At 43.7% G+C, this 20,608-nt stretch overlaps 1 protein-coding gene across 1 annotated transcript in view; it reads left to right on the top strand.

Annotated features, from left to right (window-relative positions):
* ASPSCR1 (ASPSCR1 tether for SLC2A4, UBX domain containing) overlaps window positions 1-20,608 on the top strand; it is a 32,862-nt gene that overhangs the window by 5,370 nt on the left and 6,884 nt on the right. The window contains exons 5-12 of the mRNA XM_066565987.1: window positions 3,484-3,541; window positions 4,346-4,419; window positions 5,204-5,612; window positions 10,068-10,207; window positions 11,560-11,641; window positions 12,433-12,499; window positions 13,243-13,305; window positions 13,590-13,642. Of these exons, the coding sequence (XP_066422084.1) occupies window positions 3,484-3,541; window positions 4,346-4,419; window positions 5,204-5,612; window positions 10,068-10,207; window positions 11,560-11,641; window positions 12,433-12,499; window positions 13,243-13,305; window positions 13,590-13,642 (946 nt within the window). The remainder of the gene's footprint in view (window positions 1-3,483; window positions 3,542-4,345; window positions 4,420-5,203; window positions 5,613-10,067; window positions 10,208-11,559; window positions 11,642-12,432; window positions 12,500-13,242; window positions 13,306-13,589; window positions 13,643-20,608) is intronic.

Raw genomic sequence — 20,608 nt, 5'->3', positions numbered from 1 at the left:
ATGGAAGAATTTCTGGTGGTGTATTTATTGAACATGTGCATGGGTTAGAAATCTTATTATTTTAGTCTAGTCTACATTGAGTGCTACCTCTTGTCTTTAGTTTTGATTTTAGAAGGCTGTATTGTTTTGAAATGTCAAGCTAATAAACTTCTCGGACAGAGGCACTTCTTTTCTATTTTTCATGGTTTGGAAGAGGAAGCCTTGAAGCTGTGACAGCTGTTCTGTTTTTAATCATGGACCATGTCTACAATGTGACATTTATTCATAAGTAAAGGAACAGTATTCATGTAAATGCTAGAGATAAAAGAATTATTTTTCTTTTAATTGAGAAAAGAGGTAGGAAAAAACCACAGGTATCATTTTCCTGAGGGTTTTAAGTCCCCTCTTGTCCCTTACTACATCCTCTGTGAGGAGAGGAGTGCCTGTTGCAGTGTGGGGACTGCTAGACTGGTGGAAGGTGGTAGTTACTGACAATGACAAATAACCTTTGTGTGGCTTTATCACATATTAGTTGATTGTTTCTTTGGTTTAAATTTTGAGCTTTTCATATAATTTTGCTCTTTTGAAGTGGTTTTATTGGTTACAGGTCATTGTAATACTACTAGCTCATATACACGTTGCTCTTCTTTAGCTTCTAACTGCGGCAGTGTGCTAAGCATTCATAACTTCAGAACACAGCTGCTCTTTTCTGGCCTCTGGAAGCTGACTTCAGATGTTTGGATGGACTTTACAATCTTGATTAAGTTCAACAAGCAGCAAAGGTGCTGTGTGTGGTTTAGTCACAGAACAAGCTGAATCTACAGGCATCTGTATGGATTTAATGGGCTGAGTTGCTGTTCAATGTGTTTTGATTCAGTTGACTAACTAGTCAGTTAGTTGTTGATGTTTGCTGAAATCCTTCCTTGGACTCTCCAACTGGAGACGTTTTCCTGGAATGCTCGGCCGCTCTAAGTGCGTGAAGGGAAGTATTCTAAATCCACTGGAATTTCCCCTGGGTTTCCAGCATCCATCTTGGCCAATTGGGTCTGAAGAAGGTCTGGAAGCTATTGTAGGGCTGCTCCTCCTCTCAGCGTGCGGCAGTCCTTGCACAAGATGTTTACAGGCCCTGTCAGATCACTACATGAAGGAATCTAATCTGCTTGCCGTTCCCCTTCAGAAGAGCAGCACATCAAAGAGAGGACAGTATGTTTGATGTGTGTGCTTGCCTCAGTGGGTGCATGTAATGGATTAGCAGCAGCTGGAGGCGGAGCCTGCTGCTTCCAAGAGTTAGACAAAAATCAGTCTCTGGGGATCTTTGTGTGGAGTCTGTGCTGCAGAGGCTGGTTGAGAGCACACTGTTGTCTGCCCTATGAGCAAGAATCCTGCATTTCTATCTCCCACTCTTGCCTGCTTGCAGCTTCAGCAGCTTTATGGGCTGTTCTCCATAGAGCAGTTGCAATTCAGAGACTCAGAGACATCTTTGATAGGTATTATGATTCTTCACTGCTTCTTCACTTCACTGCTTCTTCTTCTACACTGGTCATTCATTCGGTTCAGATGTTTTCCACACGTTTTTAAAAAACTCTTCAAAGAGTTTCTTGGATTGAAGTGGAAAGCAGTTTTTGGAAAAGTGAATGAAACTAGGTTCTATAAGTCAAACTGGCTTCCTCTCTATTGGTCTTTGGTGAGGACACGTTCCACTCTACCTAAGACTTTTTTCTCTTAAATGGTTGTCATCCACCTTTCCTGACAGACAGCAGCTTCAGGTTCAAGCTTGTATTCCGTGGCCTGTTCTGTCTGCCTTTTCTGTGATTCTGTACTGTTTCTCTGTGTCTCATCAGTCCTTTATCTTTTGTGCACCATTATTGAGGATTCCTCAAGGGATACAGCTAATCTTAATTGGAAGCAAATCCTATTGAAAATAAGGTGGGGATGAGTATCTTTCCTGGATTGTCTGGAGAAGTCTGAGTGCAGTAACCTGCTATGCTGTGCTAAAGGCACTCTCTGGTGATCTTTTGTTCCAGTTCTCCAATTGAGACAAGATTTTTTTTTCTGCCTTTCATCATCAGGCATTGGCCTTGGGAATTTCCTCGGGTACTGCTGCCAGAGGAGCGAGGGAGGTTGGAGCCTGGGTCTTATATCACAAGACAATGTTCTTTTGTATGAGCAACTTAATCTCTTGATTCCTGCAGAGCATTGTATAGTGTGTTTTGTTCCTGAAAGAGAATAACTAATTGCAGAATCACAAATGGAGGCAAACCTACTGTAGTGTTGGTTTGGTTGTTCACCTTGAAGTTAACTGTGTTTCATAATCTGAAACTTGAATATAGTAGTTTGGATGCTCTGGTGTGTCTGTTGCTTTCTGCACAATGGGATTTGTTGTGGTGGCTGGGAGAAGTGTTCTGAAATAGTGGTCTTACAGTCTTGGTGCTATGAACTCCCTGGAATATGTTGCAACTGGTCTGGAAGCAGTTCTCAGCTGCTGTCTTTCCTAAAATAGACCTGACCCTCAGGACTGGTTTTATAATTTGCTCTGTTTGGATTTGCTCTACCTCTGGGTTTCATTGTGACTCGCCTTGTCCCATACCACCGTGCTGTTGCCAGCTTTTAACCATTTGATCAAGATGGCATATAGACTGCTACAATTAAGCCAGACATCTCAGTTGTGGTTTGTGCTTAACAGATTTAGTCCCTCACATCCCTCAACTGGAAACCATTGATGTTCTCTGGCTCTTGAGAATTACTCAAAGATTGAGTATCATAATTTTCCAATGGCTCTCTTGATCCTGAGTGGCTTCTGGTTTCATTTATATGTCATTGTAGCTGAGTTTTGAGTCTCAGTTGAAATGTCCTTGATGAATTTTCATGGAATTTGATGGCTGTTTCCCTTAATTTTCCACTTCATAGCCTGGTTGACTCCCTCTCAGTTCAGTTTATTTTGTCACTTCATGCTGAGCTAAGTTTGGTTATGCAGACTCTGGAGTTCTGCTGGGCAAGCAGGTTGCTAAAGTGCAAAAGGTGATTTCCCTGTTACATACCAGAAAATGCTACCTGTGTCCTAAGGTGGTCTTTCCCTGCTGGCTGGATATATTGCATGTCTGTTTGTGGAGTTCCAAGCTTTTCTAAGAGCAGCAGACAGACTGTGCAATGTACAGTCACTTCAGAACCACACACTTCAGTGGCTGTGTGGATTTTGACTGTTACTTAAGGGATTCTTTTCCTACATGACTCCTTGACATAACTTTGTTTCTGGTAATATTTCATCTCAAAATGTAAGTGTTTAAATTATGTGATGCTGAAGGCACAATGTTTTAAGTGAAAGCATTGAAGCAAATTGTTTACTTAATGTCTAATAGTGATCCTGTGAGCTGTGTAGTGGTTATTGCTGGAGAAAAATGGAGGACAGTGTTTCCTGCTGATTTCACTTTGTATTGTTACTCTGTGCTGGTTTTGGAGGGGGTAGGCTGTTCTGCAGATGCTGCAGTGTTTTGCTCTTTCTTGCAGGGAGTTGATGGAACAGGATGGTGAATGGTCTCCAGTCTGTATTTACATGCGGGATGAGGTAAGGCAGCAAAGGCCTCTCAACTGTCTCATGTCCCTAAAACATAAGAAAACTTAGTTCTGCTTTCCAACCTGGAAAGTGTTTCTTTTGAACTTTCTTGAGAGGGGAAGTAGAAAAATGTTGGTCTTTTCAGTGCATGACGTGTCTGTATGGAAAAAAGCTCTCTTGGAACATAACCTTGTGCCGTTGAGACCTCTGAGCCCATAAAATGAGCTCAATGACCTATTTGTGTTTTTCTTTCCAGCTTCTTTTAAAGCTTGAGTCAAAACAGTGTTTTCATTTTAATAAATATTTGCTTTTCTCTGTTTTGATCTTTTGCTATTAATGTTTTGTTAAATATTTTGTATGTGGATATTATGGAATTCGCTCTCCCTAGCTGTCCCCTTTACTTCCCACTGACCTCTGTGGACAGATCGTCTTTATTCCGGAATAGGTCATTACAGACAGATAGGAGGTGTATGTAAGGAAATCGTCTGTCTTGCAGCTCTGAGATGTTGCCTGTCGTTTAACTCCTGACATAAAAGTAGCTTTGCTGTAGTTGGATCCCACTTGGATGTGTGTATGGGATGAAAATACATGTAGGTCACCTTCCATTGATACGATTTAATAAGCTGCGAATTTGCTGAAACAGTACAAGTTGATACAGATGGATTCAGGTCTGATTTTCAACTGCAGGAGTGTGTTTTCACCTGTTTCTTGTGTTGTGTGGTATTTCTTCAGATACAGGTTTCTTTCTATAAAGAGCTTTACATGCTTTCTTGTGGAATCAGAAGCCATAACTATTCTCCTTTGGTTTTGTTGTAGATATCAGGAAAAGATGCCCTGGAGAGGACAACACTGAAATCACTTGGCCTGATTGGAGGCAATGCCATTATCAGGTTGGGAGAAGCAAAGTTTGGCCTCTTTATTTTCCCTTTCCACTCTGATGGTGAATTTATTTTGTTTCAAGTACCAAAAGAAAGACAAAAAAAAAAAAAAAAAGAAAAGTCACAAGAAAAGACGCCAAATTAAAACATTGCGGCATTCAGAAATTACTGCATTTGCCTGTTTATCTCAAACTGCTGCCCAGATGTGCTTTGCACAGCAGCAGATGCTGGCACTGACCAGTCATGTGCAGATTAAAAGAGCTTGTTTGTTTTTTTCTTTTTTTTTTCTTTTTTTTTTCTTCCTCCTTTGAGTGGAACAGATAATTCAAAGTTAAAAGTCTCTCAGAGAGGGTAATCAGCTACCACTTCATTCTTCCCTGCTCTGGATCTCAGGCACTTAACTCCCAGCTGCTGCAGGCCCTGGGGGCTGTTGGGGGGTGAGTTTGGGACAGGGGCAACCTTTCTGTGATCTCCTGACCACCTCTTTGTGGTATATACAGAAGGCAGGAGTGATTAGAAGCTGTGCTTTCCAACTGCCTGCTGATTTTCTCTCGAAGGCAGTTTTCTTGCAGAGGAGTGGGTCCCTGTTCTGTTATTCTGCACAACCCTCTGGCCCTCTACCCCACACTTCACAGTAATTGGAGCTTGTTCTCTGTAAGCACCTGGAAGAAGAAAGTTATTAAATCAGGGTGTATTTGAGTCAGGTGTCTTTGTGTCATGGACACATTAAGAATAGGGAGGGCAGCAGTCCTAGGATTATGATTTTATTTTTCTTCCTTTTGGTGTCTTCTTCAAGAGTTGTCATGAAGAAATGCAGTTCATCTGCTGGGGAGGGTGCCACGGTGCCTTGTAATGAGCCAACAGTGAGGCAAGGCTCCATGGAAGAAGCAATGGATGTGCCACTACCTCAAGAAAACACATTTCCAAAGGACTTGGAGCACAGGGATGTGGCTATATCTTTAAACAGCTGCACACACAAGCAAGACTCGATTAAAGATTCTCATGCTAGCTTGGAGGAGCTGCAGCATTTCCCAGAGCCTGAGCCTACCCCCTTTGTCCCTTTTTTTGGAGATGGAGAGCATCTGGGGGACTCTCCTGTAGCTGTACCATCTTCAAAGCTGCCAACAACTTTTTCGAGCCCTGGAGGTCCTTCTAAGCCAAAGAAGTCTAAGAACAGCCAAGAACTGCAAAAGGAGCAAGAACAGGTAAGGGAAAATGTATTTGCAGTTTGGGCAACAAGGGCTTTTTTTATATCATGCCTTGCCTGAGGCTCCACTCCCATGAGGAAAAAGATGTTTCCAGATTTAGGACTTTTTCCCTCTGTCACAGGATTAGGTGCCTTAATGACACACAGTTCTGTCTGAGTTCAGAAAGGAAGTAGGAAGGATTTGAGTTTAAGAATTTGCTGTCCAGAGTTAGGCAATAGAGACAACACAGCTGCATTAAATCAGTCCAGAAGGTCCTGCACCTCAGTGCCACAGATTTCATGAACAAATGGCCACTTTGTTACCTGACCCTGTGACTTAATTTTCTTAGTATTGCAGATGAAGCAGAAACCTTCCATCCTTTTCCTTTTGTACTTCTCCTTGCTTATAGAAGTAGTTTTTGTCTTAATCTAAAATATCTTGCCTCTGAAGTAGTCTACCTGTCTCTAACTATCTCCCAGAAGGACAGATTGCACATCTCACCATTGTTGGGTCTCTGAAATAAAACTGTGTTTGTTAAAACTGAAAGTGCTTGAGCCCATGTTGAGATACCAGAACTGATGGCTGAAAAATGCTGCGATGACATTCCAGAGTCACCTGGGAATGACATTGAAGTGTGTTTTCTGCAGGGCAGCTGTATGGAATTGAATGCCTTCAGGAAGGTTGGGTATGTCTGGCAAGTAGCGTAGCATGAAGTACAGGAGCCATTTAATTAATAATTTACTCCTTGTTATTATGCACTGAGAGTTTCCCATTCTGGATTCTCAGTGAGCAGCTCTTTTCTTGCTCCTTTGGCTCATCACTGGGGCCAGCTTTCATGTTCAGAGATCCCCTTTGTTGTTTCTGACTCTTTGGTACCTCCTAGAGTTGGAGGTTTGAATCTCCTCTGGTCTGATCCAGCCAGGATTGAACAATAGAAAGCTATAAGTAGAAAGAAAGGATGCCTGTGGAGCTTCAAAGGGAGTTTAGTCCAGGAGGAATTTAGCAAGACTGCGGATGCTTTCACGTTGATGTAGAGATTCTACCTTAGTTGACTTCTCTGTGGTTGCAGCCCATTTTTGATGAGTTCGGAATTGTTGAGGAGCAGAAGCCAGACCACGGAAGGACTCTGGAGCAGCTATGAACTGCACAAGTAGCAGAAAGAGGCCATGCCAACCTGCAGTGGTGAATATTTGAGTGTATTAGAAACGTGTTTGGGTCTGTCTAATCAGTATTATTTAACTTTTGGAGCAGACCCTTAACATGGAGAATTAAACAGTAGGCTGGGTGATTTGTCCAGTCTCATGTGTTGCTTGCTTCAGTTGCGCTCTTGTCAATGAGGGGTTTGGCAAGGAGGAGTTTGTGCTGTGTCTGGGAAGAGAGAAGAAGTGCAGGGCTTTGTGGTGCTATCCTTCAGCAGTCTTGTTGCCCACACTTCTCTGTGCACTGGTGGGAGAGGCAGAACTTCATCATTTCACTGAGTGCAGAGCTGATGTGTAGCTGAGCATTTGGGCATGGCTGAGTGCTGGTGGCTGAAGGACTCACACGAAGCGATGTCTCTCTCAGAGTCGCAGTCCAGTGCAAACCACTTCTGGAGCCAGCCGCCCTCCACTCTGAGAGCAGCTTGGGAAGCAGCTGCAAATTCTGTTGGGGGAGTTGTGTCCTTGTGTTAAACAGCATGTGATTTTGACGGCTGCTTTCAAGCCCTTTGATCTCTGGTACTTTTGCTGCTGATTGATTACATTTTGTTCCCTCCTCCACTCCTGCCATCTTCCACTCTCCTCCCAGCGGCAACAGCCAAGTGGGGCTAGCCACATGGCATCTGCTTTTTGTCCTTTTTCAGTCCTGAGGAAAAAAAACCCAAAACAAAACAAATTATTTTTAAACATCAAAGGTCCATTTTTGTAAAAGAATCTTCCCATTAATGCTTTGCCTGTGTGTGGTTTTTGAAGCTGAAGAGAGGCTGGATAAAATCTGTGCCGGCATCCCTTCGTTTCTTGGGCTAAAGATGGTTTACAGACAGCTGCAAGCTGACTTTGATGTCAGAATGTTAATTATTAGAAGGTAACTTTAAACCAGATTCAGCATGAGATTAGAGCTCCCAGAGGTGGTGGGGAGGAAGTGGGTCTCTGGGGAGAGCTTGCTGCTGTGGAAAGCACAATGACCCCTATTTCGCTTAAATCGTAAGAGTTTTCCTCAGCTTACCTGCTTCCCTGGGAGCAGGATGGTGACCCCAGAGTGAACTGCATTCTTCCTGACACCTGGCTTTGTCACATAGGCTGCACTTACGTAGATGCTGCTGTGAACATACGGCTTCAGCCTCATGGTGAAAAATGCCTGGCATTTCAGCCTTGGTGGAAGAATAGACTTTGAAGAAGGAAGATGCCAAACCTTAGCACAGCATCTTTGGCTCCTGGAAGAAGTAGGACAGCAAAATGCACAGCTTGCTTTCCTCCAGTTTACATAATGGAAAGTAGAACATCCGTGTGGTGGCCATTTATTGTTACAGGAGATGGTTATTTTTTATCACAGTTGCAGAAAACACTGCGTGTGCAGTGGGCTGGGAAGTGGGTTAGTATTCCTGGAGTCTCTTTCATAATCATTGTGAGAAGTTAATTTTTGGATTCTGTCCGCACTTTAGGACTGTTGGAGCCCCCAGCAAGGAAGAGGAGGGAGCACTTAGGACTGGAATATATGTCTGCCTTGTGCCATCTTGGGTTCCCAGTGCCTTGGCAGATGCCATTAACTGTCACCATAATTTGGATGGGGGTGGCCCTTTCCCTTTGGAATCCCACTGCTGTTGGGATTAACTAAAGTCCTTGTTAGAGCCAATACTAAATGGTAACTTTAGGATTTGCTAATGCAGAGTTTGGATACTTTGGAGTTCTCTCCATCATATCCTTGCACCCTTCACAAGACGCCATAGGATATGCCTCCTCAGTCTTTTGGGTTTGGCCTTGTTCAGAAGACATCTATTTTCACTACGTGTTTAGAATGAAATGAAACTCAAGCCTGCTTGAGGAGATTAAAGTACACTGGGTTCTTGGGGAGGCCTGATTAATTCTCCTCTGGCCTCTGGCATAGATGTGCCCTCCTCACTGGAGCACCAGTGGTTGGATCACGGTGCAACCTGCTTCCCAGCAGATGGTCCTGGGCACTGGGGTCCTTCCTGCAGCACTGGCACCCCCACCCCACCCGGGCCTGGGGAAAGCTGCAGCCAGGCTCCTGTACCCGCTCGTTAGGGCTGACCCTGCTCAACTTTCTAAAAGTAGCCAAAGGTCCCACCCACACAACCTCCATCTTTTAATTTCTCAAATTACCCTTTAGTGCCCACAAGTAGAGTGAACATTGCCTTGTAATTTGTGTTGTGCTTTAGACAATTGAGAAGACTCCTGTTCCCAAGTGGCCAGTGCCTGGGGGAGGGGTGAGTGGATGGAGGGAGGACATCTGGGTGTTAATTAGGATTGGAAAGAGTGTATGAGAGAATGAGGGGAGAAGAAATGGGCTGTGGGTTCATTCACAGAGCCTGTAGCACTGTTAAGCTGGCAGCTGACTAGGAAGAAATGCTGGATTAACTACCAAAATTTTTGTTCCTGTGAGCCTCTTCAGCCATGAGCTGTGTCCTCCCTGCATCTCCTGCAGCCTTCAGTATGCTGTTCTCTGTTTGCAAGCTTTGTTCCTTTTAACAGTTTTGCAATTTAGAAAGTTTGACTTGTTTGAGATCCAGGAGGTGTAACTGCCTCTCGATTGCTTGACTCTGGTCGTGGTTTGTATTCACACAGGCACAGCTGCTGCTTTGGGCAAAAGAGAGAGTAGCCAGCACATAACCTTTCCTGGGGAGGGATCCATTAAAGTCCTGCTGCCTGCAGAGATGGCAAATGCTCTTGATCTCAGTGGTTGGGGCTCCAGTTTGGGTTTTTTAGGGGATTGTGGGAATTGGCCTGTTTTGTTTTGGTTTTTTCATGACTGCAACCACAGCTGTAGGCTCGACCCAGTTGCACTGGAAGGTTTGCCATCATGACACCCAGCTCTGGGCTCTGGAGGCTGGGGGAGCAGGCAGCCAGGCTTTCTGTGCCCTGCTGGGCAGGTGAGAAGGTGTGCAGCTTGGAGTGCCTGCTCTCAGCTCTGTTGTGTAGGGCAGGTGGCCAGTAAATGTTTTAAGTACCTTTGTTGCAGCTGATGTCCAGGGAGAACTGCTCTCCTGCATCTGTGTGCTCTGGTTGCAGCAAAGGCTGATCTCTCACTTTGTAAGTGCAAAACAAAAGAGTTTTACTGTTTAAGGGATCTTTCTGCACACAAGAAACCAGGATAAAATTTTGAAAGGTGTGCAATGAAACCCTGCAGTGGTTTAGTTCAGAGAGCTGAACAGGTCAAAAGACAGTTTGTAAATACTGTCCTGTTACTCTTTTTCAGGAACCTTGTAAGATAAGCAGAGCAATGCATTTAAAACTAATTGGAGCTCATTTTTTTCTGTAGCTTGTAGAACGTGAGCCCCTTATATGTCACCTAGACCTACTGGAACAACTTTCTGATGGCCCAGAAGAGCTTCCTGATGAATTTTTTGAAGTCACAGTGGATGATGTACGGAAACGTTTGGCACAGCTGCAGAATGAGAGGCAAGTTCCCTTTCTGCTGTGACTGAGATTTGCTGTGTCCTGTTGTTGAGCAGAGTGACAGTGATCAGCAGAGCTTGTTTTATTTTTGGCCAGTAAGAAACACCTTATCTTCTAAGTAACCGAATTAACCTTTTATTAGACCTCATCAGAAAGACCAACTTAGCCTCAAGGCAAGACCTGAGAATGTTTGGAAGAGGCATACACACACACACACACACATGGAAATTATAGGAAGCTGACTAACAATGTATTGCACTGTTCAGGTAGCTTGCTTTCAAATATTCATGATTTTACTTCATCAGACTTCAGTTCAGTAAAAATTCGGATGAAGATAAACTGCCCTTCCTGTCACAGCACCATTTTGCTGTTTGTATGTTTCTTGAAGAAATTAATTTTGTGAATGTATTTAGTTTCAAGTGGGTCAAAGCATTCCTTTAAACATTGCAATAACTCTCCAGGACTGTGAAACAGTCTCTTTTATGCTATAGCCAAGTCCAAGTTGAACTTTTTACTTAGAGTTGATTTTTTTCCCACAGGCCACTGAGTACACAGAATATGGCCTGAAAATTGCTCTGCTGTTTGTGGGTCTGGAGTATTTAGTGGTACAAATGTAGAGTCATTTGGTTGGGGATTACTGGAATACAGGCCCCCCAAAAAGACCCAATTTCCAAATTTGCCGATGCTTTCCCCTTACACCCAGGGATAAAAATAAAGGCAAGTTACACATCAGTTACTTGGATACAAAGAAAATGTACTAAAGCTGAGCATAGGATCTCTTGGGTCTGAGCTAGTTTCTTTGCCTATGGGAAAATATGTAATTACTTTCTTACATTTATTGTTTCCTCTTAAATACAAGTAGACTTTTATTTTGTACCCACTATTTATTTTAATAGACATCTACAATGCCAGTTCTTGAATGATCTGAAACTTTTCATTTTTTCCCTGTTGCTAATTTAATTAATTAAATTAAATTAAATTTAATTTAATTTTTTGTGCTGGCATTGTTTTTCAAGTTCAGTAGCTCTTTTGCCCCTGTGGAGTAATAATGTCCAACCCTAACCTCTGGTTTATTGGATTAACAAGTCCACCTCTTCTTGAGTAGTCTAAGCAGACTCTCCTGTCCTCTTAGGATCTTTTTTTGCATCTGCTGTCATGAACTTGTACAATAAAAGTAATTTTATATAGTATTGTTGCTGATGCTCAGTAGTTTCAGGAGGTAGGGAAAATGCTGTGAGAGATGCATTGAACAGTTGATCAGTTCTCATCAGCCCTGCTTGGGTCTTCTGCTAGCTTAATAAAGTAAAAATACATTGTAAAATTACAGACAACTTGCCTTCTTCCCACGTCTGTAGGAAACGCCTGGAAGAAGCTCCACTGATGACAAAGTCCTTGAAGGAGTCCCAGCTGAAGGAGAAGTTGGAGCGTTACCCCAAGGTAGTATTTGTTCATTTTCCAGTTCCTCTGGCTATCCCAGACTTGGGGATTGAGTACCTTGGGATTCAGTTGTGAGACTTTTCAAATTCCCATCCCTATTAATTGTTTCTGAGACTTGTATAACAGGAGTGCCATGTGAAAACAGCTGTACTGTAATATGGTAATATGTCACTGGTTGAGTGACAGGCTGTAGAGTTGCTTCTGTTCTGTTCCAGATGTCTCAAAACCTTTCTGTTGTGCACACATCAGTCTGTATGACTGAGCCTTCCTGCCTGCTCTCTGTAGACATTTTGTTAGAAACTCATTGAAAGTGAAATGATTCAGTGTTACAGGTTGGGTTTATTTTACTCTGTAACTCTGATCCTTGTGCAGTTTCCTAGTGAGGTGCTTTCTGACCAAGCTGGAGGTGCAAAGGTCAGGGGTACGTCAGGAGGATTCCTGCTGCTGTGGACACATTGGGATGCCAGTGAACTGTCTGCACCTGTCCATGAGGGTCTGTCTTTGTTGTTGGGGCATCATTTAGCTTAGGGAGCTCCTACTCTCTGAGCAAGTGCTGCTGCATTTTACATCACATGATGAGCTCTTGTGCCCCCTCTGAAAGGCTGAGAGCCCTTGTTCCCTGAGGAGCTGCACAGCACTGTTAGCCAGGTTGCTCTTCTGTCCCTGTAAATACCTCAGATCTCCCCATTAAAGAAAACCAACAAATAAAGAACTTGCAGGTTCTAAGCCAGGGGCAGGTGTTACAGAGCAGTGATGAACCGCTGTCCTGATGGGCATTGTCTTTGCTTCAGGTGGTGGTGAGAGTTTGTTTTCCAGACCGCCACGTTCTGCAGGGCTGCTTCCGTCCCACCGAGACTGGTAAGAGCAACCAATCACACAATGAGAGTGTGTCTGAACAGGCCACACTGTTGCCTGGCAAAGTAAAGCTGCTCTGAAGAAGCAGCAGAAGGTAGTTACACTGTCATTGTAGGGCCCTGAATGGACTAAGAAGGGACTTTGGGCTAGTTAAGTTAGCTAAGGGCTACTTGGTGGAGATGGCAAAATACTTGTCCTTGTGTAGACAGGAGGCTGTCTCACTCGCTGTCCCCTTGTTTGTGTCGAAATGATGTGCTACTGGGATGCATTTGGAGACTTCCTCTGACTTAGTGTGTAAAACATTTTTCACCCCCTTCCCCAATCCAAAATCTACCCCAAAAAGCAGGAAGGAGGAAAAAAAAAAGAACTTGAGCAACTCTACTAAGAGAGGATATACCTTTATGGTTCTCTCAGTTCACACAAGGCAATCAGACCATGCACCAAGTAGCTCTTACTGTTATTACTGGACATCCTCTTATTTTCAGCTGTCAGCCATGGTTACCTGCACAAACTTTTTTGATAATTTTGTAGGCATCCTTAGATTTTTCCAAGGGACCAGCACATCAAAATAATTTATTTTGTTTGCTTTTTCTACAAGAAATTTGTGAGAGCAGTTGTGTACTTTGGAGTAAAAGGCAATCTCCATACCTTCTAGAAGGCATTTCTGCTGTTACAAGTTAGTCTTCTTGCCCAACATTTGAAGAGCCAAATGTAATTTAGCAAACTTTTCTCTCCTTTTTCCACAGTTGGCATTTTGAGAGACTTTGTAAGAAGCCACCTTGCTGATGCAGAGTTGCCATTTTACTTGTGTGAGTGCTGTTGGTAATATTTGGCCTTACTTTATAAAGTCTGTTTCTAGCTGTGGGATGTTGATGCCTGAGGGATGACCTGGAAGGGAATGCCTTCCCCAAAACACAGCTTCACAGTGCAAAGAAGGTGTAACCCGCTCCCTTAGCCATGCTATGCTTCTGTCTGAGAAGCAGCCTCTGTGGGCATATGAATGTGTCACCCCTTCAGAGAGCAGGGATGCCTCCCATACCTGTGTTTGATGTTCTGGTTGCTAGGTGTTTTATAACTTGTTTTTTAACTTCAGTTGTTGCACCTCCCAGAATCATCTTGAACGATGAAAGTCTGACGCTGTTTGAGGTAAGGACTCATACATGGGCTCTGATTCTCTCTGCTTTGTGCTCCCCTTACCCCTGCCTCAGGCTTCAGTTACTTTTAGAAGAAGCTGGGTAATGCTGTAGGCTTCTGCTCAGCCAAGGCTAGTGGAACCAGGTGTTTTGGAGCACAAGCTCTTCACCAGAAGAGGTCCACCTTGTGCAGCAATAGGCAGAGGCACACGGGGCAGGGCTGGGGATTCCCATTGTTTGGTACACACTGCAGTTAACCTGGGATGTTGTTGTGAAAGCTGAGCTGAGCTCAGTGTGCTTTATCTGTAGCTGGACTAGGATAGTAAGAGATGAGACTCAGTGTGGACAGGGAACTGTTTTCAATTGCTGCAGTGGGAGCTAGAGGCCATATTAGACAAAAATCTGACTTCTTTGAAATCACTGTGTGAGAGTCAATGTGCACTGAAGGATACGCATTATCTTTTGTAATTTTTCTCTGAAAACACTGAAATACAGGTTTTCAAATACAGATTCCTGGAGATTTTTTGCAAGTGTCAGATAAGGTGGTCCCTGGCCAGAGACTATTGGCTGTGTAGATCACACATCTACATTAGGAGTGACTGATTTTGCCAGTGACTTTGCCCCAAACTCACACTGTTTAAAATGTTCTGTCATTCAGAGCTGCATGGACCATTCCAGACTGGTGCACCAGAAATTCTTCAGAGTAAAGGCTCATGCAGCAGCAGTGAGAATTCTTGTTTGATGCCCCTGAGGGAGCAGAAAGGCTGGGGTGGGGAGAGGGATAGAGAAAGGGACTTTTCAGGCAGCATGGTGAATTAGGTAGTGATTAACATGCCTTGGAAGTTGTTTGCCATGGAGTTTTCCAAGTTCCACAACTTGCTGACCAGGCCATGTGGAAGAAATACACATGCAGATGCTTTTAGATGATTGAATATTCAGACCTGTATCTGCCTCCTGTTGATCTTCTGATGCTGGTTCTGGTTTCCCTTGTTAACCTTGGTCTGTTTTCTGAAATCTTCTAAGTCCTCTACTCACCTCTCTTTACTCCTTGCCTGCCTCCCCCGTCCTGCAGTTCTGTTCTTCTATTTTCTCTTTCTCAGTGCACGTCTCATGTTTCTCTGGATGTCTCCTGAAACATGACTTTTTCAGTTAAGCACCGCAGGAATAATTGCATCTCGTTGTCTTTGAAATAAGAAACCTTTTGGCAGGAATTTTGTTTAATTTGCTGTGTTAAAGCCTTTGTTCTGTACCTGGCACCATTACTGGTGCTTGTTACCCGTGTGGCAATTTCCCGGTTTCCTAGTTGTGACATTTACTGTGAAATTCATTCTTCGTGGCAGCTCCCTGAGACATGAACACATGTTAAATTAGTGCTCTTTGAAGACTTGGAGGTGCCTTACAGCCCAGTCTTAGAGACTTCATTAGAAATCACAGCTTTGTGAGGAACCAGGTCGATTTTAGTGTCAGACATCTCCAGTCTGCAGTGGGTTTCCGTGGATTGCAGTGCTTGCTGTGGCACATGGCAAAGGTGCAAAAGCCTTGGCTTTGATACAGAACTGGGACTGCTCAAGATGCTGTGCTCAAAAGTGGAAAATTCTTTGCAAATGGACGGTTTTAAGGAAAATATTTTTTCTCATTTCTCATATCTTCTCTGTCACCATGAAAGAGAAATAACATCCAACTAAGATAAAGGGTCAAATCTAAACCTGATTAAAGATATGTTTTTATTCATGCCACATGTAATTGCACCATAGTCAAATTAAACTGGTGGTTATGTTGAGAATTTGGGTGTAATTAAAGTAAAATGGAGTTTTTAAGCACAATCTTAACTATACAGAATCTGTACAATTACTTGCCAAATGTGGAAAGCAAGTAAAATCTCATCCTTAGAATATTTTTTAGGGATTGTAACATGACATTACAAAGAGATTGGTATCACATTAGTTAACAGTTGCATGACTTTGCATTTTTGGCTTACCCAGCCAGCTCTACATAGATAAATGTGATGATGTGCAGGGAAAGTAATTTGAGGCAGCTCAGTGAGCTCTTGCATTGATCATTATGGCTTTGCAGCAAAGTCTTAAGGTGGTGAAATCATCAGCTCATTAGTAAATAGCAGTCAAATCAAAAACAACCTCCTTCCAAAAGTGAAGTATTCAGAGCAAAATAGAAAACATCGCTGTGTATGGACCAGGATTTGTCTGAATAACCTCCAGATCTGGTCTCACATCTTCAGAAGGAACTGGTGAAGGTGCAGAGAAGGGGAATGAGGTTCATCAGAGATCTGCAATGTCTCCCATCCAAAGAAAGACCGAACAGGTCAGGATTTGCCAGTCTGTAAAAGCTGTGACTGGAAAGGGAATTACGTGCCAAGGAGAAGCTGGAATGCATTGAGTTCTTGAGTATGAGTGAGAGGCATCAAGTGAGGCAAGCAGGAGCTAGAATAGATGGAAGAAGGTGGTTGTTTGTGTGTCAGAAAACTGAGGCGTAGAATTCCTTGTCACGGGGTGCCATATACTGAAAGGATGAACTGATTTGAGAGTTCAAGGAAGATATTTAGTAAGTGTGTCTTAATATATAGAAGCCTTTTCAGGAAGCTTCTAAACTGAAAACCATTGCTAGCTAATCACTTGTAAGCAAGGATACTCTTTTTTGTTGGTCTGGTTTTTGTTCACTGTGAGGGTACTGGCTGGATTGAACGGACTTCTGCTCTGCCTATGGTTCTTCTGTCCTTGGGAGAGCTGTGTTTAATGCCAGTGGCTGTGTAGCCTGTGTCCCTTGCTGGGGGCCCTTCAGCCCTTTCAGGTCACGGTCTGTTATGGCAGGAATGATTCTGTGTGTTTATAAACATTTTACTTGGATGAAGCATCAAACATGAAAGAAACAATTCCTGACGAGAATTCCTTGTCATGCTTTTCTGGTTACCCAAACTGCTGTCAAAGACCACAGAACTCTGACCTGTGAGGATGGTGCCTTATCCCTGTTTGGCCTGGCTGATTGTGGGAGAAGTTTTGCTGCTGTTAACCAATGTAAATTCTTATTCCTCTTTAATGTTCACCATGTTAGTGCAGGCCCCATGCCATAATTTTGCTGCTTGGTAAGTTTTCCCTTCTGCTGGGGTCTGGGTGCCTGGGAGAAAAGGGGCTGAAAGGCCTTTCTGCTCTGGACAGAGACAGATGTGGGAATCACTCCAGCTGTTGTGTCCATGCCCGCCGTGTCATTGTTGGATGCCGTGTTTGGAGGTGTCTGTTCCCAATGAGGCTGCACTGCCTGAGCCTCAGGGCTCTCAGCAGAAATAAGAATGAAAGAGGTAACCTTTGTGGTGCTGGGGTAGGAGGGGCAGCACTGGGGGTGGGACCTGCTCACTGCTTCTCACATGAGGCTGTGGCCTTCCAAACTGAGAAGTCTTCAGACTGGGAAGAGGTTTGTGTGGGCCAAGGGTCCCCACTGGCTGCAAACTGAGTGTTGTAGGGCAGGCTGCAGTGCCTGACTGTGCCCTGGATGGGGCTAGGCTCTGTGCAGGGGGATTTGTAGAGACCTTTCCCTTATCATTCATCTTGTGGTCCATGGAAGGGAAACATCTTGAACTTTAGTCAGAGCTCCCCTTCTGTTCCCTGATATGGGAGAAGGCAGGTGAAAGGACAAAGTTGCTCTGTAAAGATAGGAGAGAGATGGTTAAGGTACTTTGTAAAATAATGTGCCTTTGGGGCTGGGGGATAGAGGAGCTTTTGCTCTAAGGTGACTTGGCAGTATGCAGCACCCCTGTAGTGAGAAAGTTCTGGAATAACAGAGTTGTGGTGCATAGGATGTGACTGTGAATGAAGTACTGTGGAGTCTGCAGTTCTTCCAGACATCATAGGCAAAAGAGAGCTTGGGTAAAGTAGCAGTACAACTAATTGCTCAAGTTTCTTGATGTATCTTTGTTGGGTTTGGAGGATGTGTGAAAGGTTCGGGAAGAAATTTGTCTTTGGTGGTAATACATCTCTTTAAGGGTTCAGGTTGTATCAGGCAACTGCCAAAATTCACCACTTTTGCCTTAAATGCTGCATGTCACTCATGGTAGCTGTGGCCTCTTGGGATGCTTGGCACTTGATGTGCTCCCCTTATGGAGAAGCCTGCACATAACCTGACTCTTGCTTTTTCCAGAGCAGGTACTACCATAGTGTATCCAGCCATTCTGGATTTTTTCCCAACATTTAATTTTCATGTTATCCCAGGTCCTAAGTTAGCAGTAGGTTATCCTCCACTCTAAAGATGGTGTTGGTTTTGTTGGTAAGGAAAAATGGATGGTGTCTGAGGCAGTAATGTGGGCACATTTGCGCATTCAGATATTTATAAATTACTGAAATTTGTGCTGAAGCCAAATAGCAGAAGTGACTGCAGATGGTGGAATACCATATTACCAATATTTCTGCTCTTTCCACCCTCTCCTTCCATTCAAGCTGACAAGTTTGGCATCACATTCATTACATTCGACCACTTACAATGAAGGGAGAACCTTTACGCTGCTCGCAGAACCAGGAAAAAAGACAACTGTTGTTGACTTGTTTGCCAAGATACTTGGAATGAAAGAACTGTCTGAAGTGAATGCTCCCAAAATCTGTGTGTATTTACAGTATAGTGAACACACAAATTGGCAGCAATGTGGAGTTTTTGGAACCCATAAAGACTTCAAGGCATTGCTTTGATTTTTTGTTGTTGCTGTTTTTGCTGGCGGCCTTCTCCTCATGTCCCTTGAAGTGTTTTATAATGTTCTGCTCTCCAGAGCTGATCAACCACAGGCTTCCCTGTTGTAGCACTTGGCTTTGGGTTCCTTGTAGCTCCAGTGGCTTGTTTGTGTTTTTTCTAGGCTGTCTGAGCTTTTCAGAGTTGCTTCTTAGCTTCTTTCTCCTCCCAGAAACAGGCAGTTTTGTAGTGCATTTCTGGGGTGGATTAAAAAAAAAATCATTGATTGCTGTGTTAATACTAGGAAATATTTAGCAGAAAGTAGGAGTACCAGTCGCTGGAAAAGTCGAGGCAGCAGAGAGGGCAGGAGGCCATCCTCTGTCTACAGAGGAGCTACAGGATTCCACAGGCTTCCACATAAATACTTAGGTCTTCTAGTCAGATCTTAGAGTGCACTGAGTGTTTCCTCTGTCACATACCATGAGGCAGAAATCCAGATGAGCTGTTTGTTCCTTTCTTTGTCCCTGGTTCTCTTTCCATATCCCGTTTATTAATGCCAGTTTGGGCCGTGTGTCTGGCGGGCTTGTTCAGTGAACCTGACTGCGACTCAGGCAGGATGAAACCTTCTCCCTTGGCAAGAGTCTGAATGCAATTTCGGAAAAAATTACTTCATCAGAGTCAGTTCATCAGAGGCATTTCCTGTGGCAGGCCTTGCGGTTATTGCACTCACTGGCAAAGAAAATTGCAATTAATGCTGAAATTAATCCAGCACAGAAGATGGCATTCACCTAAAAGTCTTAGTCTTCTCCATCCAGGATTTTATCATCTGACTGCATTCGGTAGCAATCTCACCTTCCCTTTGTGGTGAGGTCTGTTACATGTGCTTGCCTCATGGTGCTGGCTTCCAGGACAGCTGGGTTCTTTGGTCCAGGAGAGGGTCCTTGCACAACTGAATTTGGAGTGGAAATCCTGCCCAAAATGTTCACTGCTACTGCCAGTTTTGAAGGCCAGATCTTTCTGATCTCAGCTATCAAGGTCTCAATGAATGCTCTTTGTACTTGGATGTCTTAATAAGTAGCCTTCTCAAAACAATGGTTTTAAATCTTATCTTTGCCTTATGAATTTTAAAGGTCCCCTGCCCTAGCTGGATCAGATCTCCTCCATGTTGGCCACAGAATATCCATCTCTTCTGGCAGTTGAAGCCCACATTGGGCAGCTTTGTTCTCAGGTTATAAACTTGAACCTCTTGATCTGCCTCTTTCACCATGACTGTGGTGTTTATTTCTGTCTCAGCAATGCTGTGCAGTCTTGCTGGAGAAACTTTTGATCCACCGGCCTTCCAGTTGACTTTTCCAAGAGCTAGTTTATGTGTTTGGGGTGTGTGTACTATGCAGTATTTCATGTTGGTAGCTTGGGTTTCTCCTTCCATGTGCGTGTTCCTTTGAAGTGCTTATGTTCTTATTCATCTTCCTAACATCAGTCTAGCAGCAGACCTGTGGCACTCTGATCTTCTCGGATTGTGTAACGGAAAGAATGCTGCTCCTTCTGGCAGCTGCAAGCTCCCTCCCAGCCTCTGCCTGGCTGACAGCGTTGCTGCCAGGGAGGAGAAGGGCTTCCCGAGAATAATGTGCATCATCCGCAATGCTCTGTTCTAGGATTTTTTTGCATATGTATGTCTGAGAAACAGGAAGTATTGAGGTGTTATTTGAGGAGGGTTCTGCCTGAAATATTTTCTGTGTTCTAGAGAACAAGTTACTAAAGCATGCAGTAAAACAAAGCAGAAATGTGTCTCTGCTGTATCACAGCTGGATTCACCAGGGACTGTTGTTCTGAAGTGGATATTTTTATCGTGGAATGTGAGATGCAGCAGCCCCAGTGCCACTCCACAGCCAGGCTGTCACAAGCCACGTTCACCGCTGCAGTCTCTGAGTAGCCATTCACTATCTCTGGGTGAAACTGGAGTTACTCAGCTGTACTTTCAGACTAAATGGGGTTTTATGAGGTCTTCAGATCTCAGAAAGTGTTCATTTAAACTTCTGCAACTGTAACCAAGCAACTTCATCCAAGATGGATGAAGCTGTGTTACATCTTTTTAAAATCTGAGGAGATTTGAATAAGTAAGTATCATTTAGAATGATACTTATTAAATGAGAAGGGTAATAGCAGGATATGGACTTCCTTTCCTTCTTGCCGCAGTGACTTTCTATTCCTTCAGAAGAAAGCTGTCCTGTGATTATGACTTTGGATGGGGTTCTTGAGACTTGCATGCTTAGTTCTCATTGCTGCTGCTGCCATCCTGTGTGACCTTGAGTAA

The sequence above is a fragment of the Molothrus aeneus genome, chromosome 26, assembly GCF_037042795.1.
Source record: "Molothrus aeneus isolate 106 chromosome 26, BPBGC_Maene_1.0, whole genome shotgun sequence".
In the NCBI taxonomy this organism is placed as follows: Eukaryota; Metazoa; Chordata; class Aves; order Passeriformes; family Icteridae; genus Molothrus; species Molothrus aeneus.
The sequence above is the reverse complement of the archived record's forward strand: the minus strand, read 5'-3'. Positions and strand labels throughout refer to the sequence as shown.